Source organism: Emydura macquarii, unplaced genomic scaffold (assembly GCF_026122565.2).
Source record: "Emydura macquarii macquarii isolate MOO-44397 ecotype Brisbane River unplaced genomic scaffold, CSIRO-AGI_Emac_v2 contig_1876, whole genome shotgun sequence".
In the NCBI taxonomy this organism is placed as follows: Eukaryota; Metazoa; Chordata; order Testudines; family Chelidae; genus Emydura; species Emydura macquarii.
Window position 1 is genome coordinate 23077107 of NW_027132013.1, and position 27652 is coordinate 23104758.

Below are 27652 nucleotides of genomic sequence, written 5' to 3' on the forward strand. Positions count from 1 at the left end.
GTCATACGCTGACAGGACCAGCCTCAGCTCTTGCTCATGGAGCACCAACCGTCAGCCTCCGGCGGAGGAGACAGAGGAAGAGCTCGATGGTCAGAGCGTACAGCTGGCCTGACAGCGGACAGCCTTGACGCACTCCTTGCCCAAAGCTGATCGGTTTGGTCAGGGTCCAGTTGAGCCTGATCAGGCACTCTGCGGAGGCGTACAGCAGCTGGAGAAAACCCATGAGACTGGGCCCAAAGCCGAACACCTGAGATACCCATGATCCATCCTATCGAACACCTTCTCCTGGTCCTGGTCCAGGGCCAGGAGGGCGAACGACAGACCATCCCTACACCCAAGCTCCAAGAGGTCCCGGACCAAATAGAAATTATCAAAGATGGTACGGCCTGGGATGGTGTAGGTCTGGTCAGGATGGACCACATCCTTCAGCACGGACCCCAGCCTCAGCGAGATGGCCTTGGCTATGATTTTATAGTCTGTGCTGAGGAGCAAGATGGGATGCCAGAGGTTGGAAGATTCAGCAGGCAGGATCTTAAGCCCAACAGCAGCAGTTCAGTGGGCCAGGCTGCTCAAACCATTTGCTAATGGCTCTTCCTGTGCCTGCTTGTTCCTAGCCCTGCTTCTGCCTTGCCTCACTAGATAACCCAGTCCTGTCCTTTGGCTCTGATTCCTGACCTCTGACATCAGGTCTGACCCTTAGCTCTGGCTCCTGACCTCTGACTTTCACCCTTCACACTAATGCTTGGCCACCAACTCCAGTGCTAACCACCAGCCCTGACTCCTGTTCTGCCCACTAGGAATGACTGGCCACATCCCAGTCACTGACATTCTTTGTGGATCATTTTTTCACCAGCCCAGTCTCAGTGGCTGTTTGTATCTGGGCTGGACCAGTTTGTGAGCAAACTAACTAACCCATAAGTTGAACCATGGCCAAGATACCCTACTGGGAGATGGTGTCTTAAAAACCAAAACAAACCCAAACAAGACACCCCCACAGCATGCGTCTGGGAATGGAGCTTTCCTGTGCTGGAGATGTCTCTTTCACAATGAGCTCATATTGCCCACCTCCTTGCCGGGTGGGCCAGCAGTGGGAGGGTATGCAACATGCTAGCACTCAGTGCCGATGAAGGAAAAGGAACACGATACACCCTTGTGCTTGGTGCGCAGGAAATCGAGACTCCCTATTGTGTTACATTTGGGTCCCCTACTTCAACAGCTGTGATTTCAAGGAGGGCTGATTGTGGGGCAAAACCTGGCCCCTCTTCTGCAGGTGCAGGGGGCCCTGTTTGTAACAGAACAGGAGCAGGCAGCTCTTGGGGAGTCCATGATGAGCTCCCTCTGCACTCATTCCCAGTGGATTTGGAAGGCTCGGCTGGCTGGGTTGGAGCATCTGCTCCTCCATGGAACCACCAGCCATTGGCATCACAGACTTGTGGCACAGTAGCAGGGTATCAGCAGTGTCGAGCCTGCAGTAGTGACACAAAGAGGTTCTGTAGTCTAGGAAGGCTGGAAGTTTCCTCTATCCGTACCCCCTGCCTTTAGCTCAGCTGCATAGGCTTGGTGCGGGGAGAAAGATTTGGCTCATAGTGTTTTTACGTGATGGGGAGAGGGATCATGTATGAGGCCAACCAATTTTATCAATGCCTCTTTTGAATGAGAAGGCCCTTGAAGAGCATCCTCACCAGCTGTGACATGGAGTGGATACAAGGCTGGGATTCAGACAAACGGTATGTATTTTATTATTAAAAAAAGAATAAAAACCAACAAGATGCTTCCAGAAGTTAGATTCTATATGTACATCTCCACTTCCCGGCTGGTGGCAGGGAACGTGGCCTTCTGTTCTCACAATCAACACATGTGCACACCTGTACAGGTACTGTGGTAAAACAATATCTTTGTTATGTGTTATTTTCTAATTTAGAACCTGTATTTTCCATATGCCAGTTAAATCAATGGTGCAGTCAATTGTGTGGGACTTCTGGAAGTCAGCTAGAGGACATTGTTGTTTTGGGTTTCAAAAGCCCAGCTCCAAACTATGCCAGTCTTTGGGGGTGTTCTAAATCAGGACTCAAATGTGGCTCTGAATTTTGCTATCAGCACCTGTCTTTACAATGGGCACATGAAAATCATAGTCACCAAAGTTTGAGTGTTCATGTTCCAGTCTGGATTTGAATTCTGCAGCTTGCTCCCATCTTTACCACTTCATTTAAAAGTATAAATGTTGGGTTTTACAGTATTCGTTATGAGGGGAATGCCATGTAGAATCCCAAGTCGCATGATACTGCAAAGTTCGTCAGGGCACAGGAAATCAAATGAGATAGATCCAGGCCTTGTAAACATTCAGACAATCAGGGTAAGGTGTACTGCACATCTCTGGGAAGGGAACTGCTATACAAAACACTTGCCCATTTATGTTAAAATATTAAATTATTTAAAAAAACCAAGACATATGACCGTTTGCAGTTATATTGTGTCGAACATGCTGATTTCGGGGAAGGGAGAAGGAGAGAGCTAAAATATGAATCTCTCCCTCACTGGAAGGCTGCTGTGATAACCAGAACATGCTCCAGTGTAGCTTATCTTTTGCAGATGCCAGAAGACCTCCTAATCAAGAAGGCCCCTGGTTCTCAAACTTTTTCATAATGAGGACTGCTTGGTTAGACAGAGATCCCCTTGTTGATCCTTTTGTTCCCAAAACTGAGTCCACACACCTCCTGCGGCACCTAGAGCGCTTGCTTTATGAAAAAGGGAATACTGGAAGAGTTAAGGGAGAAGATTAAAATAAACTTGTTTTAAAGCAAATGCTGGATCCTGCCATAGGTGCTGGAAGTAGAGATGTGAGGGGTGCTGCTGTACCTCCTGGCTTGAAGTGGTTTCCATTATATATAGGCGGGTTTACAATTTGATTCAACGGCTCTCAGCGCCCCTGGATCCTGCTTCTGCTGAAGTCAGTGCATGGTTACAGGCTTTCATTTTGTATCTGTGCTATTTCTTTCCTCTCCACTTCACATTAATTAGGATGGGTTCCCCACATTGCTGCCAGGCCCCACTGCAGTGCTCTATTTACATCCCTGTGAAGTATGGTTCTATCCTCTTGCATGGTTGCCCTCCCCCCCCCTTTCTATTTTTACACCAGCTGCAACTTTGATCAGGGCTGCGTTCATATCAAAGAGAAGACAAAGAAAGTCACAAAACAGGCACACTGGGTGGAAAAAGGTGTTGGGTTTTTGTTGGTTTCCGTTTAGTTGCTCAACAAAGCATCTGGAAATTCTAAGAGAGCCCTGGGCTGGGCTACTTCTAGCAACAAGTCTCATTGCCTGAAAAGCTCTGGATGTTTTATCCCTGCATGGAAGCAACTCCGTAGATCACAGATTGAGAACCACTAAGGTAGGCAACAGGTCTAGGCAGTACTGGTGAGTGAACACAAGAGGGCTTTTCTTCCCCTATGTCCTAAATGACTGTAAATACTCACCAGTGTTTCCAGATTGACTGGTCCAAAACTCACCCAGCCAGCATTGAAAAAGCATCCACAAATTAGCAAGCACTGCGTGAACAGTATGTGCAGTCAACTCTATGGTGGCAGCCAATGAGAATTAGCAGAGCAAAGAAACATTCATTGGTTCCTACAGCTTTGAACCCACTCCCAGTGGATGCGATCGACCTTTAATCCTACCCCTGAAAAGTCCAAGGGGGGATTATGATTTGTGATCTTTCTGAGCTGTCTGCAACAGCAGCCCATGCAGCTGGGGCTAGCCACAGAAGTAGCCCTAATGACAGCTACCCGTGCGGCTTAAAAAGCAGTGCAACATGGCAATATAGCTGCACACTCTCCATCCTAGGGGACTGGAGCGTCCTTTCCTTACAGGCTAACACCTTCTCTCGCCTTCTGTCTCCAGCTCCTGCAGAAGGCTCCTGACCTCCCCTTCAGCTGCACTGGGATGCCTATCACTTCCAAAATAATTTCCAAGGCACAAGGGGCTCATGATGTAGCGATAGTCACTAGTGATAGCAGCAGCTGCTCCAGCCATGTTCTCTCCGCTGTCCAAGTTTCCAAATGAAGTGTACGGCACAGGGTCGCGCCCAGAAGTCTCTTTGTCCTCCCCGATGTTGACATATAGAGGATCCTGACTGGAAGAGAGCATGGACATTCTCCCCCGAACCATTTCCAGCTGTAATTTCAGCATTCCAAAGCTAGGGCGCAACTTGGGCTCAGAATGCCAGCATCTGCACATGAGATCATAGCTGCAATGCAAACAGAGTAAAGAGAGCTGAAAAAACTCTGCCCGTTAGTCATGTGGCTAGTGACACTAACAACAAAACAGTGAGGACTCAATTCTTCACTCAGCGACATTGTACAACCCTCACTTTATGGCTCAATTGTGCTTGCAAGCCATGATGGGGGTGATGCAATTCCACCCTACCCCAGTGAAAGTTCTGGGAGGAATTCTGCTATACCACCCAAAAATCTTTGTACACAGAGGGAATCTCCAAGCAGCCAGATCAGCAGAGGAGTTACCCACAGACATAAGTGAATATTCCTAGGATTTCTCTGGGGTGGATTGAGTGGGGAGAAAGCAGGGGACGGGGAGGGGAGGGTTCTAGTTTTGGTGTACTGAAGCGTGTTAACACGGTATTTGTCAAATCTGAATTCTGTTTTTGTTTTTTTTTTAAGTTGAGCTAGATGTGTCACTAGAACATTTTAGAAACAGGTAGATGCTTTTTTGGGGAGCAAATTAACAAAGCTACAATACAAAAAAATGAAAAGCACACATCCCCTTTCCAGAACTCAGTGACACAAAGGCCATTTGCTCAGGCGTGGCACAGGGTGAGAGGATTTGCCTTCAATATGTTCAATAAAATCAAATTCCTAGTCTTCTCACATTTTCCAGAGTGTTTTCACTTTGATCAGAAGGACTGTTGAAAAGAAGCAGGTTTTTCAGGGGGGCACACACAATAAATAAATAAATCAAAAGGCCAGTCAGACAAAGCTGATTCAGTACTGATGCCGGATGCCATGAATTAAGCCACAAATAAACACAATGGTTAGTAATAGATTTATAATCTCTTTGCTCAAAAGTCTGTGGTTTTTTACTCTAAACAAGGGATCAGAGATTTTACTGTTCCAGATCCTAATCAAATGATAAATAAAACCATGAGGCGGAAAAACCAAAAAAACCAAACAGAAGCCTGATTTTTAGGAGCAACAATTTCTAATCAGAATTTTAAAAGGTTCTATCTAAGCTTGTTATCTCTGCTCCTTGGGCATAATGGAACCTGTCCACTATTACTAACTGACAGAATGCCAACTTGATTGGTAAAGGGCACCATCCCTAGATAACATGGGCACTATTATTCTGGTTGAGAGGCCTGTAAAGAAACAGACAAAGTCTTCATTGTTTGACTAACTGAATTAAAAATGGCCTTGTCTGCTCTAGAGAAGTTTACCAAGATTACTGTGTGTTCCCCCTAGAATGGCTGTGACACACTCTGCCTCTACATACAAAACTCTATTAGTCATTTATCTGCCATGGTACCAGTCCTGTTACGTAGACTGCTGAGGTCAAATATCAAGTTAGCTTCAGTCATTAAAGGCAAAGTTGTATGAGTGCAAGTGTGGATGAAGGTCACTGGCACAAATGGTGGGGAATCAGAAGTGGAGCTATCAGCTTTGCTCCTGTTTGTGGCTCAGCAGGAGTGCCTCTTACACTTCATTGGCTCTGTCCCCGCCCCCATCGAGTCCCCACTCTGTTCCCCTCCATCCAGTCACACCGCTGTGCAGGCACTATAGATCTTGCATCAGGAATGCTAGGTCGCATTAGAAGGACAGAAAAGTGAGGAGGGAAGATGAGATCCATGAACCGGGAAAAGAAAGGCCATGGAGGTTCTTAAATATAAGCATAGCTTTTGAACAGGATCCTGAAATAGACTGGGAGCCAACAGAGTTGGAGGATAGGGATCACATGCTTGGCTCCTCTTTATTTAAATAAAACCATGACCTACTATTCTGAGTTTGTGACCTTTTAGAAAAACCTGGTCCTAGTCAAACTGACCAAGCAATCAAATAGATCCCAACAGTGACCATCCACTACAGGGCTAGTAAATAACCTCCTACAACTGGGACGTGCTGAATATATGGCATACACATGCTTCCCTACTCTCCAGAGAGCATCTTCTCACTTAGCACAAGACATGGCTGGGAAACATCTGCTGCAGTGCTCAGAGACAGAGATCTCCAGTCAAACTTATTGCACAACTGATAAAGGGAGACAGCCTGGAAGGAGCTTTCCCCTCTCACAATGCAGCACAAGAGAATGAGGACCAGACTCTCAGAAATTAGTGCAGAGAGGCATAAATCAAACCTCCTAGAGCCAGGATTCACCCTCCAGAGGGCAGGCATTAGTGGTATTGCCCCATCTTGTGGGGATTTTACTGGGGAGGCACCTTTGGGTTACCAACAGATACTGCAGTGGTTAGATTCTGTTGGGTGGCCAGTGTGACAATATAGTCTGAAAAGTGGGATCTTAGTCACATATCTGCTTCATGTGGATCAGAACCCACAGTTCTCACTGACTTCAGTGAAAATTATACTCAGGTAAGCAGTGCAGAATCAGGTCTTATGTGTTTTATACTTAACTCAGCTCTGCTCAGCCTGGGAACAAAACAAGTTCTTAATGTCATCAGCACAGCAGAACTCATTTAGCTGGCAAAAAGCCAGATCTATTGTATTCTTCTTTTGTGTGTCACCCACCAAGCTGGCAGCTAAATTTCTATTCCAGAGTCTTTATTATTGCTGATTCTGCCGGGCAAGCATGATCTTACGGTACTGGCAGTGAAAGCCACCCCAAAACAAACAAAGAGACCTGTAAAATTGTAAAGCGAGCAAATCTGATATAGGGCTTATTGAGAAACAAAGAATACAGAATCGCACAATGGCATTTTTTACTCTTCTGACTAGCTAGAGAGCACTTTAATGAGCTTGTTACTAATTTTGCAGTGGAGCAGTTGGCAGTACTCCTGATTTACACCAATCAGAAGCAGACCCAAATGCTACACAAACACTCCATACAAAATAGTTGATCAAATCCTGGTTACTCTGAATTGCTTGCTTCTCTGTAGCACCACATTAATCGTATATTTTGGCTTCATTGCCAGAGTCAACCAATGGGAATTTGGTTGACAAAAAAGGTATACAAATGCTAGGAATCAGTTTAAAAGTGATCTTTCAAGAAGACTAAGGTGAATGACTTACTAATAAGAGCCCAGATCATTCCCTTATGGGGAAAATCCAATGTGAGGGACAGGAAACTCCTTGAAATAGGGATTCCACCAGATCATTCTATAAGCATTATATTACAGAGGGGGAAAGCTACATTTTCAGAAGTGTCCCCTGAGCTGGGGTGTGTGATGTTGTGGTCTGCCACAGAGAACATGGAGACCTTATTGGGTGACTAGTGAAAGGGTTAAATGGAGAACATGTTATTTGTACTAAGATGCTCAAGGGAAAATGGGCAAGTAGAAACAAGTGGCTGAACTGCTCAGCATGGATGCGGCTTCTCATTTGTCCCAAATGAAAAAGCTTTTACCTTAGGAAATGCACTGGTGTGATCCTCCTGGAACTGAGAAAGATGGCGGTGTTTGCTACCAGCTTTGGAACTCCTTTTTGAGTTAGGTGGAGGGCACTGACTGGGCAGCCTGTAGTAGGGGTGGAGCTAAGGACCTATGAAGATGGCTTCAGCCCCAAGGGATTCACTCCAGCTTGATAGCTCAGTCTAAGCAGAAATCTGTTCCATGTCAGAAATCCCATCCCACCCAGTGTGGAGTGGCCATTTGGAAGCTACAGCTGGTGCAGAACATGGCTGCCTGGAGGCATTAGCTGCAAGGTCTGAGAATATATTACACCAATATTCCAAACACTGACCTGGCTTCCTGGTCTATTCCAGCTGCAATGAAAGGGGTGGACACTGATCTATAAAGCCATACGTGGCTCGGGTTCTGGCTACCTGAGAGGCCCCCATCTCTTCCTATATATTCTGCCACTGCAGTCAAGATCAGTGGAGATGCTTTTGATGGCAGTGCCTAGCTTTGAAGGGAAAATGCAATAAAGCAGTGGTTCCCAACCTGTGGCCCAGGGGGGCTTTCAAAGTGGCCCGCGGCTCCCCTCCCACTGGCTGCAGAAGGGAGCCGCTGCCTAAGGACCCAGGCAGAGCACGTTTTCGCGGGGCTAAAAGACCAGTGCAGGCTCCTTGCTGCAGCCAAGGGGACAGGAGATCAGTGCTCCCCTCCCCCTGGCTGTAGCAGGGAGCATAGCAAAGCGCTCTGCCTGGGTCCCTAGGCGCTGGGGTCCCTGCTGGAGCCAGAGGGAGGGGAGCACTGATCTCCCATCCACCTGGCTGCAGAACAGAGCCACTGCCTAGGGACCCAGATGGAGCACATGGGGCTACAGGATGCGTGCGGTTTCCCTGATGCAGCCAGGGAGACGAAAGATCAGTGAGGAGGCAGCCTCCTCATTGAACTCCTTCCATCTGGCTGCAGTGGGGGTGGGAGAGTTGCTGGCAGAGACTGGTGGCCCTTCAGGGTTGTAAAAATGATACCTGTGGCCCTGGAGCCAAAAAGGCTGGGAACCACTGCAATAAAGGGTCCTCTGCTTTAAGAGTTGCTTCCCCCTTTGTTCTGGCAGATGATTGCTCTTCTGACCTTCAAGGCGTGGCATGAAGCCCATCTCTTTGCTTAGGCTTTGGCCTGGAGGAGGTGGGGAGCAGTGAGTTTCAAGGAACACAGGTATAGTTTCGTCAGGGGGACAAGAGTCTCTAGTGCTGATGTTGTCCAAGCTCTCGGACCAAGTTAGCTGCCAGTGTAACTACCCTGACTTCAGTGGAGTGATGCCAGCAGGGAAACTGGCCTCTTGCTTTTATATTTCGAGGCAACCCCAATGACCGTCTCTAACAGGTGCCTTCAAATATTGAAAAAGAAATAGACTCTGAACAGAAGCTATGCCAGCTGTCTGTCTCAATTAAGACAGGATTCTCCGGGGAGGGACGGGGGGTGTCAAAACAAAGCAAGGGACAGGTTACTCACATATCTTCCAGGCACTCTGGGGGCTGCTTCAACCTGTTCCCGCTGATGAGGTAGTTGTATATTTCTGCATTTTCGATGCCTGCGTAAGGGGTTTGGCCTCGGGTCACAATCTCCCACATCGTCACACCAAATGCCCACTGAAACAGAACAGCAAACAGAGCTGGCAAATCAGAAGTGCCCTGTTTGCCAGGGCAAGGGGCATTTTTATTTTCAATTGGTTGCTGTGAGCTGTTTAGCTTATTGCGCAGAAGTCATGTCCCCCACAGATTTATTTGCTTCCCCGCAGAAAAATGACTTCTGACAGGGGAAGCCGCAAGAGCAGTTTGGGCATCTGGAGCAGCTGGCGGAGATGTAAATCACTGCAGGGGGGAGAGGGTGGGGTTGGATAGACATGGATGCGAGCAAGCAAGAGACTCTGTCCCTCTTGCTCACTATCGCAGTGTGCCTACCGTGCAGGGCTGAGGGAACTTCCTCTTCCTCTGCACGGGGTGCTCCCAGGGCAAGGTCAGACCCACCCCCAGGAACCTCCCCTAGTGACAGGAAGCTTTGCACCCTCTTCGCTTCCTGCCCCCATCACTCCCCAGCCATGGGGGAGGGGTCACAGAATGGGGAGCTGCCCTCCATCTGTCCAACCCTTGTGCATCCGGGACTCCCTCGATACCCAGGCTCCCCCTCCACTGAGTCCAACCCTCCTGCATCCGGATTCCCCCCATGAGCCCCACCCCCTTACATCCAGATTCCCTGGACCCAGACCACCTCCCCTGAGCCCTCCATACCTGGACCCCCACCCCACCAAGCCCCACTCCCTCAGCACCCAGAATCCCCCATCCTGCTGAGCCCCCTGCACTCAAGGCCCCGCACCGAGCCCCTCCTTGCCACATCTAGACCCACTGTGCTGAACCCCAACCCCTCCACAGAGTCCCATTCCTCCTGCACCCAGAACTCTCCAACAAGTCCCTGTGCATCCAGATCCCCCCTGCATCTATACCCCACACTGATCTGCCCACATCTGGACACCCCCACACTTGGATCCTACTGGGCTGAGCCTACTTGCTCCACACCTGGATCAGGGGGGCAGGACTGGGCATGCGAGACTCTGTCCCTCTCATCTTTCTGTTTCATTGCTGGATCTGGGGCTCTAGGACCCTGCAGGGTGGCAGGGTCCCAGAGCTCTGGCTCTCATCCACTCCTAGAAGTCTGCAGAGCCGTGAAACAGCCCCACAGCCTGGAGACCCATGAGTCCAAGTCAGCTAGCATGGGCCAGCCAGGCATTTTTCTTTGTTGTGTCGACATACCCTTACAGTCTTCTCTGCTTGACATACATGGAATTATTAGTATTGCCATCTGCTCTGTGGAGCCATATAGATGTGCTAATATGCCTAGTAAGGAATCTATCTGTCAAAAAACATTTCCTAAATCTTTTTTGGTTTTGACTGTCTTGTTAGAGACAAGCTTGCTGACAGGTACTTTGAAATAAATTACCAAAATAATTGAACCCGGCAGGATTATAGAACAGTGGCTCCCAACCTTTTTGGCTCCAGAGCCACAGGTATCATTTTTACAACCCTGAAGAGCCACCAGTCTCCACCAGCAGCTCCCCCCACCTCTCTGCAGCCAGATGGAAGGAGTTCAATGAGGAGGCTGCCTCCTCGCTGATCTCTCGTCTCCCTGGCTGCAGCAGGGAAACCGCACATGCCTGTAGCCTCATGCGCTCCATCTGGGTCCCTAGGCAGTGGCTCCGTTCTGCAGCCAGGTGGATGGGAGATCAGTGCTCCCCTCCCTCTGGCTCCAGCAGGGACCCCAGGGCCTATGGACCCAGACAGAGCACTTTGCCATGCTCCCTGCTACAGCGAGGGGCACGGGAGCGCTGATCTCCCATCTCCTTGGCTGCAGCAAGGAGCCTGCTCTGATCTTTTAGCGCTGCGGAAACGCGCTGCACCTGGGTCCCTAGGCAGTGGCTCCCTTCTGCAGCCAGTGGGCCATTTTGAAAGTCCCCACGGGCCACTTTTGGCCCCCGGGCCACAGGTTGGGAACCACTGTTATAGAATGTTATTTTGACAAATATAACTTGCAGAATTGTGCAGCATTTTAAAATATTGTGTGCAGAATTTTTAGTTTTTTGGTGCAGAATTCCCTCAAGAGTAAGGTTAACGTGCATGTCTTATTCTTATTACATTTCACTGAGGAGGTGGAGTATCTAAGGAGTGAATGGACTTTTAATCCACATAACAATATGGTAGGGATGTGTGGTGTCATCCTCCACATAGCCCTCTGCTGGCCTATACCACTCTGTGTGTGAGATTGTGTTATCTTCTGGTGGTAAGGAAAGATGACAGAGAAAAAGGGAGAAGAACAAGGGTGAGAAAGGAAAGATGAAACTGAAGGAATAGAAAGGACGGGGTGGGGAAACAAAAGAGACAGAGAGGTGGAGGAAGGAGGCAAGGGATGAGAAATGAAGAGGGGGAAAGAAGAAGAGGGCCAGGAGAGAGGGATTTATCACTTTCACATTTGCACCACAAATTTCTCTTTCCAGCTTCAAAATATTTTTCAAGATTCCCCAGTTCTGACATCATCACCCAAACCAGGAGGCAGAGAAGCGACTGTCCCTACACACAAGGTATCAGACATTCACATGGTCCTCTTCCGTCACCAAGGGCCTGATTCACTATCCGTTGAAGTCAACGGAATGATCCCCGGTAGCTCCTATGGGAGTTGGACCTGGCTCTGAACACAAGAGCAAAACTCACCACGTCACTGTGTGTTGTGTAAAGATTGTCCGCAAGGCTTTCCAGAGCAAGCCACTTCACTGGCAGCTTTGAGGCGCAGCCCTGACGGTAATAGTCTCCACTGTAGATTTTCTTAGAAAGCCCAAAGTCTGCAACGCACACATTCATATTCTCATCCAACCTAAGGGGAAATGCGAATGAGTAACAAGGCATCTACTGGCTACCTGAGGCAGCTGGAAATATGTCCAGGACTGGCCAGCTCAAACATGGCCCAGAATTGGTAGTGTCCCCAAGTCATTCCCGTTTGGTGACCGATGTGAAATAAGTTGGTGGTCTCAGTCCAGTTCCTAGGGACCAACAGGGGAATCACTATGACCTGGGGAAGTGAAGGAGCAGAGTGACTTCAACCTAAAGGGGTTTCAGAGAGAATTGCCTCCTCTCCCCAAAGAGTTTGTGCAAAAATGGGGCACTTAAGCTTCCACTGCCTAGGCCTAATTTTCAAAGATATTTAGGTGCTTAAAGGTGCAGACAAGAGCCTCGTGGGCTGGACGTGGGTTTATTTAGATGTACACCAAGTTCCACTAATTAGAACATACTTTGGTTCCTTCCCTTGCTCCACCCCAAGTAGCCAGGAGAGGAGGAGAGATGAGAAACAATGCCCTCTCCTTCCTCACAGCAGCAGGTGGTTGGGAGAGGGAAGCCGCAATGCTGCATCATGCACAGTTGCCAACATTTAGTTATTTCAAGAGAAAATTCTCCAAGTGGGCCATGATCTGCGGGACCCCAGAGGCTCCATGTGCATTCTGGGGAATCTGAAATTAGTTTCTACAACTTCATTATCAAGCCCTCAGAATTGATATAGTTTTCAGGCTATTCTGAAAGCTCCTTTCTCTTACTATAGCCCAAGTCCACTCTCTGCTCTGTATGTTGTGTTGTGACGTCACATCAACACCTCACCCATGATGTCTCATCAGCATGATGCAACGCTGCAGAAACATAACATGCACTCCACCAAGTGGCAACCCTGCAAAAGTACACTTAGAACCCAGCCATGGGAGTTCTGGGGACAGGGTTCAGTTTGGCTGCTTAGCTGAATCTTGGGAATCACCCGTGAGGATATACCACTCTTCCGACTGGAAATAAGGTGTACATTTTTAATGGTGAGAGTAATTAACCATTGCAATAATTTACCAAGGATTGTGGTAGAGTTCCCATCAAGGACGATTTTTAAATCAAGATTGGATGTTTTTCTAAACGATCTGCTCTTGGAATTATTTTGGGGGAAGTTCTATGCCTGTGTGATACAGAAGGTCAGACTAGATGATCAAAGTGGTCCCCTCTGGCCTTGAAATCTATGGCTCCCTCCACAGCGAATAGGTCCTAGCTTCCTCATATATGCTGCCACTTTCATGGGTGGAAGGACTAATATCCTGCTAGAAGTCATCCCTACCTCCCACTCCTGTGACTTCATGGGGATTCTGACCCCTTTCTCTCTCTCTCATCCCTCTCTTACGAAGGTTTTGCTTGCTTCCCTCCCTAGCCTTTGTTTGGTCTGAAAGTGCCTGGCTCACTTACATGCAATTCCGAGTAGCAAGGTCCCTGTGTATAAAGTTTCTCGAGCTCAGGTATTCCATCCCGCTGGCAATATCAATCATGAACTTAAGTTGTGTCTGAAGAGGCAAATTCTGCAAGAAAGCACAGTTCTAGATTGGTTCGTGGAACATTCCAGTCACTCAGGGCCAAACAGGGGCATTTACCCGCTGGTCCGCACTGGGGGCAGTGGAACATGCAGCTTGTCCCCAGTGCAAGCTGGACTAAGTAAAGTCATTTCAGAACCTTGTCAGCCTTGTGTCTTCAGCGAGATCAAAACCTTCTAGCCACTTGCAAGTACCTTTGAGAGATAAAAACCTGAACCAGTCTGAATGGGATCTGCCAAAGCCCACACCCTCCCAGGTTAACAAAGAGAAAGACTTACAAAGGGGTTTTCTCCAATCCGGGACATCAGCAGAAAAGCATGGAGGTCTCCGTGCTTCATAAAAGGCAGGATCACCATGGGAATTGGGAGCCGACCCTTGGGGCGACTCCGCAGGCTGACTCCTGGGATGAGAGAGCACACAGCAAAGAGCAGTTTGCAAACAGATCCATCCTGAGCAGAGTCTTACATTTGCTGCATCCCTCCTCTTAACAGTCTGGGGGAAAACACAGTCATTCACCTTTCTGGAGGGTTGAATTCCATATGTCAAACTCCCTCGCAAGGCCTGCTCTATGAGGTGTAGAGACACCTATTCTTCCCTCAGGAGGGATTGCAGGTACTCAACACCACTCAGGAGGCAGTCAACTCCTTACAATACTAGGCCATAAAGTTCCTAGGATCCCTCCAAACAGGGTGGCGACCTGCCCCACAGTAACCAGAGCAATCTGAGTTTTGGTTACATTGCCCCGTGTTCCACAACGCCTTAGAGCAAGGCAGGAAATGTCCTGCTGTCTTCTTCCTCAGTGCTTAGGACTGTCTAATCTGATGGAAGATGCAGGTTTATTTTTTCCCTATTTTTCCACGGACCCATCCAATTTATCCCTTTTACCACAATTCAGTCATTTTTCAGACAGGCCATCAGTGGCCAAAGTTGTCTAATGCATTTCCAAAAGCCACGGAAGAATGGTGAAATGGTTTAAGTGAGAGAAGTCAATTAATGCTGCATTAAAAATGTGTGTGCACATTCACAGGTATCTATAATTACACACACATCAACTCCCTGTAGGCCTGGAAAGGAGCAACATCCACATGACGCAGAATGTGGAGGGCCAGTTGAGTGCTGCTGCTCACCACTCTCGAAGGTAGCTGCCTCTCAGTGCTGTTATATAGTCTGCATACAGTATGGGTACAGTTTATGCAGCAGTTTGGGGTCGGGCAGGGTAGAAGGAACTATATTGTGCCATAGAACTGTGCTGCTGGCTCACCGATCAGTTTAGTAACATGTGGGTGGTCAAACTCCTTCATGCAGGCAGCCTCTCTCAGGAATTCTTCAATGTCACTTGAGGTGAAGATGTCCGCTGAAAGGCAGAAGCATATTTTTCCTCAGTGACTCAGAGGAGCATTAAGAGACATGATTATCAGAAGCTTACTCTGTGAGGCAACACACATTGTCTCAGACGCACAGCTAGACAACATTTCACAACAAAGCCTATCCTGCCACATTCTCCTGGGATATGGGGGGAGAACAGAAGTTGGAACAGGGAGATCGCCTCAAGCATACATCAGGGACATCTGGTGACTTCATTCTTGGCAGAGCGAAGGCCTGTCGATTAGCAGCTCTTTTCTCAGCAACAGCTTTCCTTGGAAGCCACAGAAATCATGAGTGGGGCTTAAGGACGTGGGAATTAATTAGCTAAAAGGAACTGAATTATAATGAGGGGGAGGAAATGAGATGATAGCCTGACAGAAGAGATTAAAGATGGTTGCCAACCAAGATAGTCTGGAATCCCAGTCCCAAATAGAGGAGACCATATAATCCATGATCTTGGTGGCATAAAAGATCAATGCTTTTATATCTCTTAACAGTATTGCTTCTTTTAATTTGCAGGAGTGCTGACTTCTTTGGCACCAGCAGCCCTGGAGATCTTGGATCAAATTCAGCAGTGACATTAATGGGTGTGAAAGTTATTCATTGAGCCAGTTTCTGATCTGATCACACCAGTATAGATTTGGAGTAGCTTCTTAGATTTTGCTGCTGTTATTCAAGATTTACACAGGTGTAAGGGAGATCAGTGTTCAGCACAGCATGCCAGTTTCCCCATCCTTTATATTACTGCTGAATTTAGTGAGAGTTCTTAGGACCTGATGGGAGATCAGATTCAGACCCAGAGGTTGACAAACTGGTCAGAAAAATGCTTGGAAATGGCAAAGTAGTGGAACTTGCACTAATCTGCCATTAAATATAAGTAAAGTGAGTGTAGTTTACAGTCTTGTAGTCAATGGGGACCAAATTCAGCTCTGGGCATAAGCAAGCATAATGTCTATTTAAGTCAATGGAAGCTGCACCCACTTACACCACGGCTGACTTTGGCTCCAGGAGCAAGAGGCATGGAGTGGCACAGGTTAATGGGTGAGTGTGTGTACATGGGAAAGGATTCAGCTTTATTTTATTTGCTTTATCTGATAGTTGCTTTTCCTGCTATAAGCCCCAACATGGAAGTCGTGCTTGTTTTGTACATCTGCTGAATATCAAACCAATGAGAGTTCTGCTATTTTGTCACTTACTCCCGACACTTAACGTATATTACTATTTACTTCACCACTGAATTTGGCCCAAAGACTTTCATCCATTTACTGCAAGATATATTTGGATAGATTTGGCCCTTCATTACTACCTATGTAGGGCAAAGAAGATTTGACTGAATTGCCCATGCCATAGGATTTAGTACGGTGCAGAATCAAGGAACTGAGTGGAATTCTCTGTACTTAGCAGTAGTAGTATTTACTGTTTGCTCCTGATGGTGCCCAGAATGTGCTAAATGCTGTATAAACCATAAGGAGGCGTGGTTCCTGCCCTGAAGAGTTTATATTTTTAAAAGATGAAATGAACAGAGATGAAGGGGAAGGAAAAGAGATCAACAAACAAGTGAGGTGGCTCGGGGGTAGCTGGCCACACCCAGATATTGGAAGTAATGTGGAAGAAGGCATGGAGACATTTGCTGGAGAAACGGCCAGACAGTCTCCAGGTTGACACTGCTGGCAGAGCAGAGTGGATGGGGGAACAAGGCAGTATTCAATTTAATTAGGCATGACAGAATTTGACTTTTATTGTTTTACGATTTCAACAGTTAATATTGATGTTTATTTTAAAGCATTTATTTTTATCGATTTAAATGTTCAATTGTGGGCAATTATGGCAGGGGTGAGGTCAGACAATAATTATTTAACGTACGCACTGTTGTTGTAGCCAGGTGAGTCCCAGGATATTAAAAAGTGGGTGAGATAATATCTTTTATTGAATCAGCTTCTGTTGGTGAGATAGACAAGCTTTCAAGCTCTTTGTGGCTCGAAAGCTTCTTTCTCACCAACTGAAGTTGGTCCAATAAAAGACATTACCTCGCCCACCTTGTCTCTCTAATAATTATTTAATGACAAGCAGACACTGAGATTCAACAAGTTAAAGCTTTATAACCAAATTGTCACGTCACATGTCAAAATACACAAAGTAAATAGACTTACATCAAGCTCTACTAAGTTCTCAAGCAGCATTTTCTTACTTTGCCTATCTGTACATTTCAATGATTATAGATAGAAATATCTTTTCATCAGTTTGTCAACATTGATTTCATCAGACACACCCAGACATCTACCGATCAAAATCTAATCCTTCCCAGTCTAAATTTAATCTTTCAAAGTTATTTTATTTGAAGTGCTTCAAGTGGCCCCTCTTTCACCCACCTTTCAGCATCTTTACTGCTACTTTCTGGAAAGAGTCATCATCCAGCCTCAATAGCGCCTCTCTAACAGACCCAAACTCGCCTGTGGAGTAACCAGAGGAGGCAGTAAGGAAATAGGGCTAGCACAGATGATTCACACCAAGTTTACTCCAGGGATCATGGAGGGAGGAGCTGAAGAGCTATAAGAAGTATAGCTACAAGTGCCATTTCTCCAACGGCAGCCCCATTCAGCAGCCCGTGAGCATATGCGTCTGTGGGAGGCCAAGGGAAGGGAAATACAATGATGGAGGTATGTTAGGTAGGGGACAGACAGAGCAGTTTCAGTTGGCAGTTTCAATTTCAATTGGCAATCCTTTGCTGATTGGGGACGTTCATCTATCCCTTCTGCAAATGACTCTCCCTTCAGCTCTGCATGTCCCCAATCAGCAAAAGATTGCCAACTGAAACTGAAACTGCCAACTGGGGCTGGGGGCAGAGAGGGGTCTCTCAGCTGGAGAACTAAGGAAGTTTTCATGTGAGGAAGCTCTTGGTTTTGGCAGCTTTCCAAGGTGACAGCTGTCAGAGATGACTGCCCATTGATTGTGCCAGTGGGATTCATCAATCGAAGACACAATCAGGCCTTATCTCTGCAGAGTCAGGGATTAACTTCCACTGATTATAGCTGGCCTGACAATCTATTCAAATACTTGTATGTGGACACAAGGCACATGTCAATTAATTGAGGGGGTGTTTGCCCCAGTCAATTTATCCAGTGGAAGTAAGGCCCCAGTGTAGACAAAGCATGGCTGGCTACACCTTGTTAAAGTTGTTTCGGCCTGAAGTGGTTTTAAACCATAATACAGATCTAAAACAAGCATAATGTATTGATATGCGTTCGTTTTGGTCTAGCTTTGATCTGCCTGATGGGATAAATTCCAGCTGCTAAATCTACATGGTTTCATAATGGCTTATCTTGTAGACGAATGCATTTGGTTTGAGGTATATTGTTTCAGATCAGAATGCTGCAAGGTAAGCAGGACAGGAGCGAAAGTGAGGAAGTTCTGGCATCTCACCACGAGCAAAAGGACTTTAGAGAAGTTAGCTTCTTTCTGCTAGCTTTTCTCTAGTGCCATGCCCAGTGCTGTGTGTGATCATTCCCACAATCACAATGCACAATTGATCAGGTCACAGGACCCTAAAGGGGCTGGGGGAGGGGGGAGAAAAGCAGTTGAAAGTCACCTTTATACTCCCCCAATCCTGAGGCGACCAAGGGCTGTTACACAGCTGGGGATCACCAGAGTGCAAGGCATTCCACCTGTGCCCTCTCCCACCCCCAAAACATCCCTATGCTGAGAATTAGGGTTGGGGGCCTGGAGCAGATGGTGCAGAACTGGCCAAACCAGGCCTATGCCAGCTGGGGATTCTCTCACTAAGGGAATGCCTAAGTGTCTTGTTAAGGCAGCTTTCCAGCTCATTTGTACCATGGGAGAAGCCCAGAAGGGTCAGAGTGCGCGAGCTGAGGATCTGGCCATAAGGGTCTACAATGGGATGTTCCTCTGTACCTGTCAATGAAATCCAGACACAATGGGTAGGCACATGTTGCCTCCACACCAGTTCTACCCAAATTCTATTGCCTAGCGGCATCAAGATCTGAGCCTTTTTCTTCTTCAGAAAAATTGTCCTCCTATCATGAAAGTGACTTTCAAAAGCACATTTTTGGGGGGTGGTGTGTGTGGGGGTGAGGGGCCGGGAATAGTCTCAGAGCAGGATTGAAGAGAATTACATTAAAGCTAATCTTAGAAATCTATTGTTTATGTCAAAACGAAAACCAGCTCTCTTTTTCATTGCCTATGTCCCCAATTTCTGTTTCCCTTTTGATTAATTGCTGGCCTTGTGTTTAAATGATTTACGTTTTTCTACTGATTAACCTGAACTAAAATGCTAGAGAGAAACACCCGCAATATCTGGAATAATTCAGATCCATCTGCAGACTTATCTCAATAACGATCTAAACCCAAATCCTGGATTCAAACATCCCCAGACTGAGAACATTTAAATCTGGATCCATATAATTTTTTTTGGTCTTGGGTTGTTTGTTTGTTTTTTGTAATGGGCCATCTTATTATGTTTAAGACTCTAAAGCATATTGGGATACAATTTCTATAGAACTCCTTCCATACTATTTAACTGCATTGCATATATTTGTAAATTGAAGGGATGGCTGAAATTTAAGTACACCAGGGAAGTTGGCATACCGGTGGACCAAGAGTACCGTGTGAAGCCCTGTCTATGCTACATCTATAACTGAGTCTCGTGATCAGTTTACAAGTCTCTTCACAGCTATAGTGTAGATGAGGCCTAACCATTTTCCCATAACCAAACTAAAGCCTTGAATTGTTTTAACCCAGGAGATGACGAGGGCCAGTCTAAACTACAACTTTATCCATGTTTAACAGAATCAAGGGTTGACTAGGTTGTAACTGCTTCCCCTGACCTCATGATAGTTGTAATATAGATGGGGCCTTAATCAGAGTGTATTAGGTCACACTGGGGTCTTGGTACAGACTCACCCTTGCCTAGCATCCTTCCCAGAGTGAACTGCTGCTCCTGGATCAGAACATCCTTGAGTTTGGTCTTTAGGTCATCGCTGATCCCTATGCTGTCCACTGGTAAAATGAAAGGAAGAGGGATTGAAAGAGGGATGCAAGACCAAAGGTTCTAGAAGAACATTCAGTGAGTCCAGTTCATTAGCACTCTCCCATAATCCAGCCCTTCACTCCTATTCCCATATTATAGGTTGGTGAATTTGGAAAAGGGATGGCTCCTCCCACATCCTTGAGCCTCCTGCAAGACAAGATGCCAATAACTTTCAGGCACATGAAAACTACTCGTTCAGTGACAAAGGGGCAGAGATGGAAATGCTAGGATAACACTGCTCTTGGTAACCCCAAAAGCAAGCAGGATATAAGAGCACCGTAAATAACACTGAGCAGCCAGACTTGTATCAGTTCCCCAGAGGAATGTTTGGGACTTCAGCAGGTATAAATCAGCATATCTCCACTGACATCTATGGAGCAGCACCAGTTTACAATGGTTGAGGATCTGGTCCTTAACTTAACTTAACTGGCCCTTAATTTAACTGTTAATACACACAGTACAAGTCTCACTGTGCCTGATGAGGAGGGATAAGATAATACACAATACATGATGGGCATTAGGACAATAGAACAATTTCAGAACAGGACCCCCACATGCGGGGGGGGAGGGGGGGGGAGGAGGAGGAGGAGGAGGGAAGGGTACACTTTACCGAGGCCCGGAGGCCCGGCCCAGACTGCAACTCCCATTACCATGAGGAAAATATTGAGGCTAAATTGTAGATCATGCCTGAGGATATTTATAGAAACTTATTTCCCTGTATCTATATATCTGTTGTCCAGATCTTGTGAGATTTGCTGGAGCCAATGAGAAGCAGTGTTAGCGCCGTCTCAAGCAACTTTCTGAACAGTGAGTTACTGGGCCTGCTGGCCCAGCCCAGGCCCTTCTCTAGAATAGAGTGTGTGCTTGTACAGTTAAACTAGGACTTGTAGTTTGAGACTGAGAGATTTGTGCTCCTCTCTGTGACCTGGTCTATCACATCAAGATCAAGAACTACCAGCCCCAGAGAAATTGACTTGGGGGGAGGGGGGGCCTAATTCATGATTTTGCAATGAAAAAAGCCAGAAAAATAAAGCTTTAAAGTTAATTGGCCTAATTATAAAATGTTTGCAGTCACATTGGTCCATTAGAATAAAAAAATCAAGACATTGACAGGATATAATACCTTTATCATGACCAAAAAGTTGCAAAATAGTCAGTAAACTTGTAGGACTCTCAGGATGGATGTTATGTTAAACAAAAATAGCAAAGGCCGGGGGGGGGGGGGGGGGGGGGGGGGGGGGGGATTTTTCCGAAATGTAGAATATGTAACAGTAATTTCAGAATTCAAACTTTTTTCATGGCTCATGAGATTGTATGTGTGGGATGAGGGATTGTGGTATGTGTGTGGGAGGGGGCCCGTGTTACAAGTTTGTACTGGGCCTGAAAAATTATGCTTGGGCCCTGTTTCTGGCTCCAGAGGAGCAGAGTCAAAGGCATGTGTTTGCAATCATCCCAGTCCAGGGATGCAGCACAGCTCCAAGGAATCACCCCTTTGCAGAGTTCAACACAGAACTGGAAGATGGAATTTCTAATTCTGGCTCTGACTCTTGCACACATCACTTAAATATGACTCAGCTTCTCATCTGTAAACGGCAGCATAATATTTCTTCCTTGCCTCATACTGGTGCTCAGAGGACTGATTAATTAGTTCATGTTTGTACCACATTTTGAAGGGCTATTTTTAATGCGAAGGCTGTTCTATTATTACATTAGCCCAGATTAATCTCGGTTAGGCCATGGACATTACTGTCAGTGGAGTCACACCAGCGTAACACTGGTGTAATGGAGTGGTGAATCAGACCCATTGAACTTTGCACTGTAGTATGAAATGATAGCAGCCAGAAGATGTTCTCTTAGAGTAAAATCAAACGCAGAGGGGCTAGAAGCTATGTAACTAAGTAGGCTAACACACCAGCCTTTCACCTCTGTAGACTTTGTTTCAAATCCACCAGGGTGGCCTCAACCCAGACTCTTGTGGACATTTGTCCACAGGACAGTCTAGCCCTATTGACAGCCTATTCCCAGAGCTGGATTAGACAAAGATTTAGGATTTAATAGCTACGAGACCTGTGTAGAGAAACATGCTCAGCACCTGCCCACACTATGTCTGGAGCCTCATTTGAGTTAATCCCAGTTTTTCATCCTAAAGAGTGAGTTTTAGGGAAAGGTGAGGGAGACCAAGATATACATGTGAATAAGACTTGCTGGAAAGAGTCATTCAGACCATTTTACCTACATGTTGCCTCAATCCGCTCTGGGCATTCCCTGTTGAAAGACCTGGCTGCTCTGAAATGGACCACTGGTTCTCCCCTGCCAATCACACTGCCGAAGGCTTGTCTGGGAGGCAAAAAGAAGCACAAAAGCACAATGCACAAGGCCATTCATTGCTAGAGAGGTGTCCCCCACAAATCGATCAGACAATGCAATGGCTCCAAACAAGGAGCAGAAATGTTCAGTCTGCCACAAGTCTTCATTATAAAAAACAATGAATGAAAAACCACAGTGGAGAGGGAGCTGAAGACCACCATCTCCAGCTTCCATAACCATGAAAAGAATCTATCTTACCCTAACCGAGTTTCTTTTCTTCTTTTTCGAAGGAGAATAAGTGCCAGGGCCACAGCTGTAACCAGAGCAGTGAGAATGCCCAAAGCCACAGGAACCCAGGATGTCCCATAGGGTGGTTGTCTCTGGCCATCTAGGTGGAAGATAAGACAATGGTTAGGAAGCAGGTGATCATCTATGCTTGACAAACAGCAGCTGAATTAATCCACCTCACCAAGATACTTTTTTCCGTACAAGTTAATAGAACAATCTTACTGTATAGAACAATAGAACTTAATCTTGCTTAATAGAACAATCCCTTGGGGATCTATCAACAGTGAGATTCGGCTTGAGCAACTACTCAGCTGTTCATCAAAAACCTGGCTGTTAACTGAGATGATCTTCTAGCAAAGGTAAAGCAGACCGGCATCATATGGGTGGGTCTTATTTTTAGTTACACCCATGACAATTAAGTAAAGGGAGTTATTCCAGATTACACCATTGTAGATCAGATCAGAATTTAATTCAGTATGTTTTGGGGTGGATTCTTAAAACAAGAGGTCGCTTAACAAGGGTAGTCTTATGTACAGTTTCACTCTGAAGTGAGGTGTCTTGTCCAGGCCAGGAGATCTATACATGATGCCAAGCATATCTCACAGGCTTGGGAGCCTTCTGAAAAACGGTAGAGGATCTTGGCATTGATTGTGACTCTGATGTTCCGTGTAAGACAAACTGGATACACTGACTTTTTGAAAGTCCACCATGAGTCCATTGGCTTGGTGGAAATTAACCATAACACTGTTTTCAGTCTCTGTTTTGACAGTGCTCTTTGCTGTGTGGCATACAGAAAAGGATAGATATGACCCCCTTTCTGATTGAGAGCTGCCTCCAGAACAAATATCTTTGTGAATATTGTTGGGGAAGGGGTGAGGCCAAAGGTTAGGGCCCTATCTTGCAAATGTGCTTATGCATTAGGAGAACCTTAGAACCTGCCTGATTAGGAAGTGTAGGAAACTGTCCTGAGAAATGGAGCAGTAAGATATGAGTGCTCATATATGGTCTCTAAAGCACCATTGGTTTCTCAACTGGAATTGTGATATTTTTATTAATTTATTCCAGTTCTTCAAATCCAGGATAACCTTAACGTTTCCCAATTATTTGGGAATGGGAGAAGAATGTGGACAAGTCCTTGGGCATCTCTCCAGCCTTGGCACTAGCTTGATAGACTCCATCAGCTGACTGTGGCTTTACCAGGTTCTGGGAGACTGGGGGCTGAGGGGAATGATCTGTAATGATCTATTGTATGTCCCTTGCTGACTATTCCTGTCACTACTGGTTGGAAAAAATGGCAGTCCAATGGGCTGAGAACTGGAGGAACCTCTCTCCATGGGTCCCATCTGCTCAGATGGGTGCTAGGGGGAAGGAAGTCAGACATTCTTATAGCTGATGAAGTCTTGTCTGGTGAGAGCATTTCTGGGCCTTCTGTATCTGTTGAATTGTATATCCCTTCTGTGGAATTTTTAACGGAGTGAAGAACAATTAATGTAATAAAGCAGAGAAATTTAGGGAGACAGTGTAAACTCCGGAGTTGGAATGAATCCAGGGAATGGGGGCTAGTACCCCTATGCTTGCTTGTGAAAAAGCTATCAGAGTTTTAGTTGCACTGCTGTAAACGAGCTTCAGTGCCCATTTATCAGCACTCATCTCTTCTTAATCACCTTCAGGCCATCTCTGGAACCAAATGATAATGCCCCAGTGAGACATAGGAGGGCAGTTCACACCTCTCTTTCAGTCTGTTTACAGGCACCACTTTGGGTCAGATTCAGAAGGTCTCCTTCAAAACCTGAAAGACTAGAAACTTTTCTTTTTTTAAAAAAGGAAAGTTAAATTCTACAGAAACTGCTAGGACCAACAGAGGCGTGCTGGAATGGTGAACCACCACATACCAGCCCGGTCTGACCTCTGTGTACGACGGAAGGGGCCAGTGCCGTAGAGTGATCATCCCCTTACCTCTGACCCCTCTGGCACAAAGAAGTGTCAACTGCACAATTTATCCACAGGGCTGGAGGAAAGGGAAGCGTATGTCCTAGAGCTATTGGCCCCCAACCCAGATGTGCCCCAGTTACATCCCTTCTTCCTGCTGAACTAGAGAGAAGCGTTGCAGCCTGAGTAAAGATGGCAATAATTGCCTCCTCACCCTCCACCCTGAGTCTCTCTCTGTGGAAGATGTCTTACTGACAGTGTTGCACGAGACAAAAAATACAGTAGAATTATATATTTGCTTATATAAGCATTTGGGAGCGTTCTGGTGTTATCAGACCACTGGTTTTTATTAACTGTGCAGTTGTTTCACCCTAACGATGTACAAAGAGTACATCCTAAGGGTCCCCCTAAGTACATGCTCATAAACATTAAAGACTGAGAAAACCTATTAGATCATTCTGCTCATGTCCCTGCAGTATTTGTGCCAGGTTCTTCTCTCAGAGCAAAACATTCCCTTGTGCAGAAAGCAGAGCGTTAACTGGTTCTCTGCAATGACATTATTTAAAGCTGTTATAAATTTAGCCACCCCTACCGCGGCAGTGGGAGATGTTAACGGCCCCTCTCTTGGCATTTTGCACACTGAGCACCTATACAAAGTGCCTGTTAGCTATTTTCGGAAAGTCGCTACTTTTATTTTCCATCAGGCACAGGTCAGAAACAAAGCTACATTATTTCTGTAGCTCTATGGTTTAAGGCCTGTCAGCATTCCTGTAATTAACCCTATTTGCTTGCTTTATCACCCTTGGTCATGTGTACTTGCTGAGGGCCAACTCTTGGCCACAATAAGCATCAGTCCAGAGTGACTTTAAAAAATTGTTTGTTTTTTTTTTTAGACAAAAACCAACAAAAAGTGTTCTGTTCTTTTCTGGTTATCTTATTCCAATTTAAAGGCACATCATCCCCTGGAAATCTAGTCAGTTAACGAGAATGGGCTAAACATTGCTTCAGGCACAACACCTGCCCCAGAGGCCCCTGCCAATTTCAGTGATTCTCCAGTCACATTTTAGTTCTTTAAGGTAATTTTCTCATTGTGGTTGTCATGGGAAATACATACAGGGGACACTGACTAACTGGAGGTAACATTCAGCCTGTGTAAGGAACCAGCACTTCAGACCCACTCAAGTCCTGCGTTGAAGGCCTATGCACTGATCCTGCAAGGAGCACTGTGGGGCACAGATGACCACCACTGCTGACCTTACTGCAAGCATGGGGCTTTAGAGGGCTATGTGCAGATGACTAAGTCATCAAAAGCAACATTAGCAGTAACAGTGAGGGTGGTGGATGGCCTCAGTTGTTCACATCTTCATCACTTCTCAGTTAGATTACAGCTATCTGATAAACCTGGGCACAAAGACTTCAGCATGTAGGAAACTCCAACTAGTGCAGAACACCTCCACAACAACACAGGCTTCTGCAAGCACATCAGACACGTCCTCCATTCTCCATACTGGCTTCCCACAGAATTTCAAGGAGCTCCATGGCTTGGGCCCAGATATCTGAAAGACCACCTGAAGTTCTGGGATGAAAACTGTGGTCAACTTCTGTGGTCAACTGTGGTTGCTTCTCTGGCCCAGTGGACCTCTCAACAATAAGGGTAAAGCTCATCTGTGTATGAGACAGACCTTACTTGGGGGCCATCTTGGGACTGTGGAATGAACTCCCCTAAGAACTAAGTGCAAGTTGCATTTCTTTGACCATGTCTTCTCGATCATAAATACATTGGAACATGTATATTTAAAAAACAAAACAACACCCCAAATCCTACCAAGACAAGATGCTCTACTGCACACACTTCTCCCCCCGGTGGAGAGGATGAGAGACAAACAACTCATGACAGCTGTTAGTCATGTTGCTTAATGCATGACTGGAAGGAGCTCAGATACTCTGGTCATGAATGTAGCCTAAGAATTTATATAAAATAGAATAGAAATCCTGATCACCCTGTATATATGCCACATCCTTTCCTCCTGACCTTTGTCTTTCTTGTCTATTTAGACTGTAAGGCCCAGATTTTAAAAGGGAGGCTTTGCTCAGTCAGCACTGGAAGGCCTCAGTGATTTAGACAGCGAAGTCTCACTTTTGAAACTGAAGGCATTTAAGAGCCTGAGCCTCACTGAAAGTCAGTGGAGCCCCAATTCTGATTTGCTAATAATAATAATATCATAGGGCATGGAGGGCTATCTACCATCAGAATCAGTATGGAAGGGCTGCACAAGGGATGGGAGAGATAGGACTTCCCTTGGAATTCAGGATTTGTCCTAATGTTGTTAGTTTGTCTCTTTCATGATCGCCAGAGCCACACAATTCATTATTTTTTAAATACCAGCCAAGAGTTTTTTTAAGAACCAGCCAAGAGTTTATTTTTAATGCAGGAAATGAACGATAAAAAGTGATACTGAAATAGCAAATGGGAGCTAGGGGGGTCAGTAAAAACTAAACAGTCAAAGCACATGCAGTAAAAACAAAAAATCCACAAAGGTGAGAAAGAGCCTTATTGCCCACTGCCCTGCACCTCCAATAGCCATTTACATCAGTGCAACGCAAGGGAAAAGTGCTTCCACAGCAGAACTTCAGGGGTTTGCAGCCCTTTTGCACTCATTGGGCTAGATTTTCTCCTGCATTCAGATCAGGGCCCTTTGCCTAAGAGTAAACTGGGATCGCACAAGATGAAAGGAAATGGAAAGGATAGGTCCATGAATGGCTATTAGCCAAGATCAGGGGTCAAGATCAAACTTCCAGCTGCCAGGGCCACATCATTCAGGCTATGTCTACACTGCAGCACTAATTCGAATTAGCTTAATTCGAATTACAGAAAGCAATTTATAGAAAGCGCTGCAGACTGTCCACACTACAGTGTTTGTGCTGGTTTCTTGCGTCCACACTGGCCAGCCTTAATTCGAATTAGAAAGCAGTGCAATGTGGGAAACTATCCCACAGTGCAACTAACCATAGAGGCTGTTGTGACAAGTGTCACCATCCCAGTATGCAGCACTGCTTCCCCCACCCTCTTCCCCCACCCCCAAACAAACAGGAAAAGGATTTTCATGCTGTTTTTTTACTCCCCCGATCATTGCTGCAGGCACATGGAGTCAGCTGAACTATGCTCTCATTTTGACCATGACAAATACATCGCAGCTTATCCTGGATTACTTTAGAACTGT

The 27652-nt window shown here is 46.1% G+C and overlaps 1 protein-coding gene across 1 annotated transcript in view; it reads right to left on the bottom strand.

Annotated features, from left to right (window-relative positions):
* Positions 1-1715: 1715 nt before the first annotated feature.
* Positions 1716-27652, bottom strand: part of TYRO3 (TYRO3 protein tyrosine kinase) — a 59218-nt gene continuing 33281 nt past the window's right edge. Inside the window, exons 10-19 of the mRNA XM_067557945.1 lie at positions 22473-22602; positions 22144-22244; positions 19781-19876; positions 17233-17313; positions 14760-14852; positions 13777-13898; positions 13377-13486; positions 11823-11982; positions 9076-9212; positions 1716-4242 (exon numbers count right to left, since the gene is read on the bottom strand). Coding sequence (XP_067414046.1) covers positions 3867-4242; positions 9076-9212; positions 11823-11982; positions 13377-13486; positions 13777-13898; positions 14760-14852; positions 17233-17313; positions 19781-19876; positions 22144-22244; positions 22473-22602 — 1406 coding nt within the window. The 3' untranslated portion in view covers positions 1716-3866. The remainder of the gene's footprint in view (positions 4243-9075; positions 9213-11822; positions 11983-13376; positions 13487-13776; positions 13899-14759; positions 14853-17232; positions 17314-19780; positions 19877-22143; positions 22245-22472; positions 22603-27652) is intronic.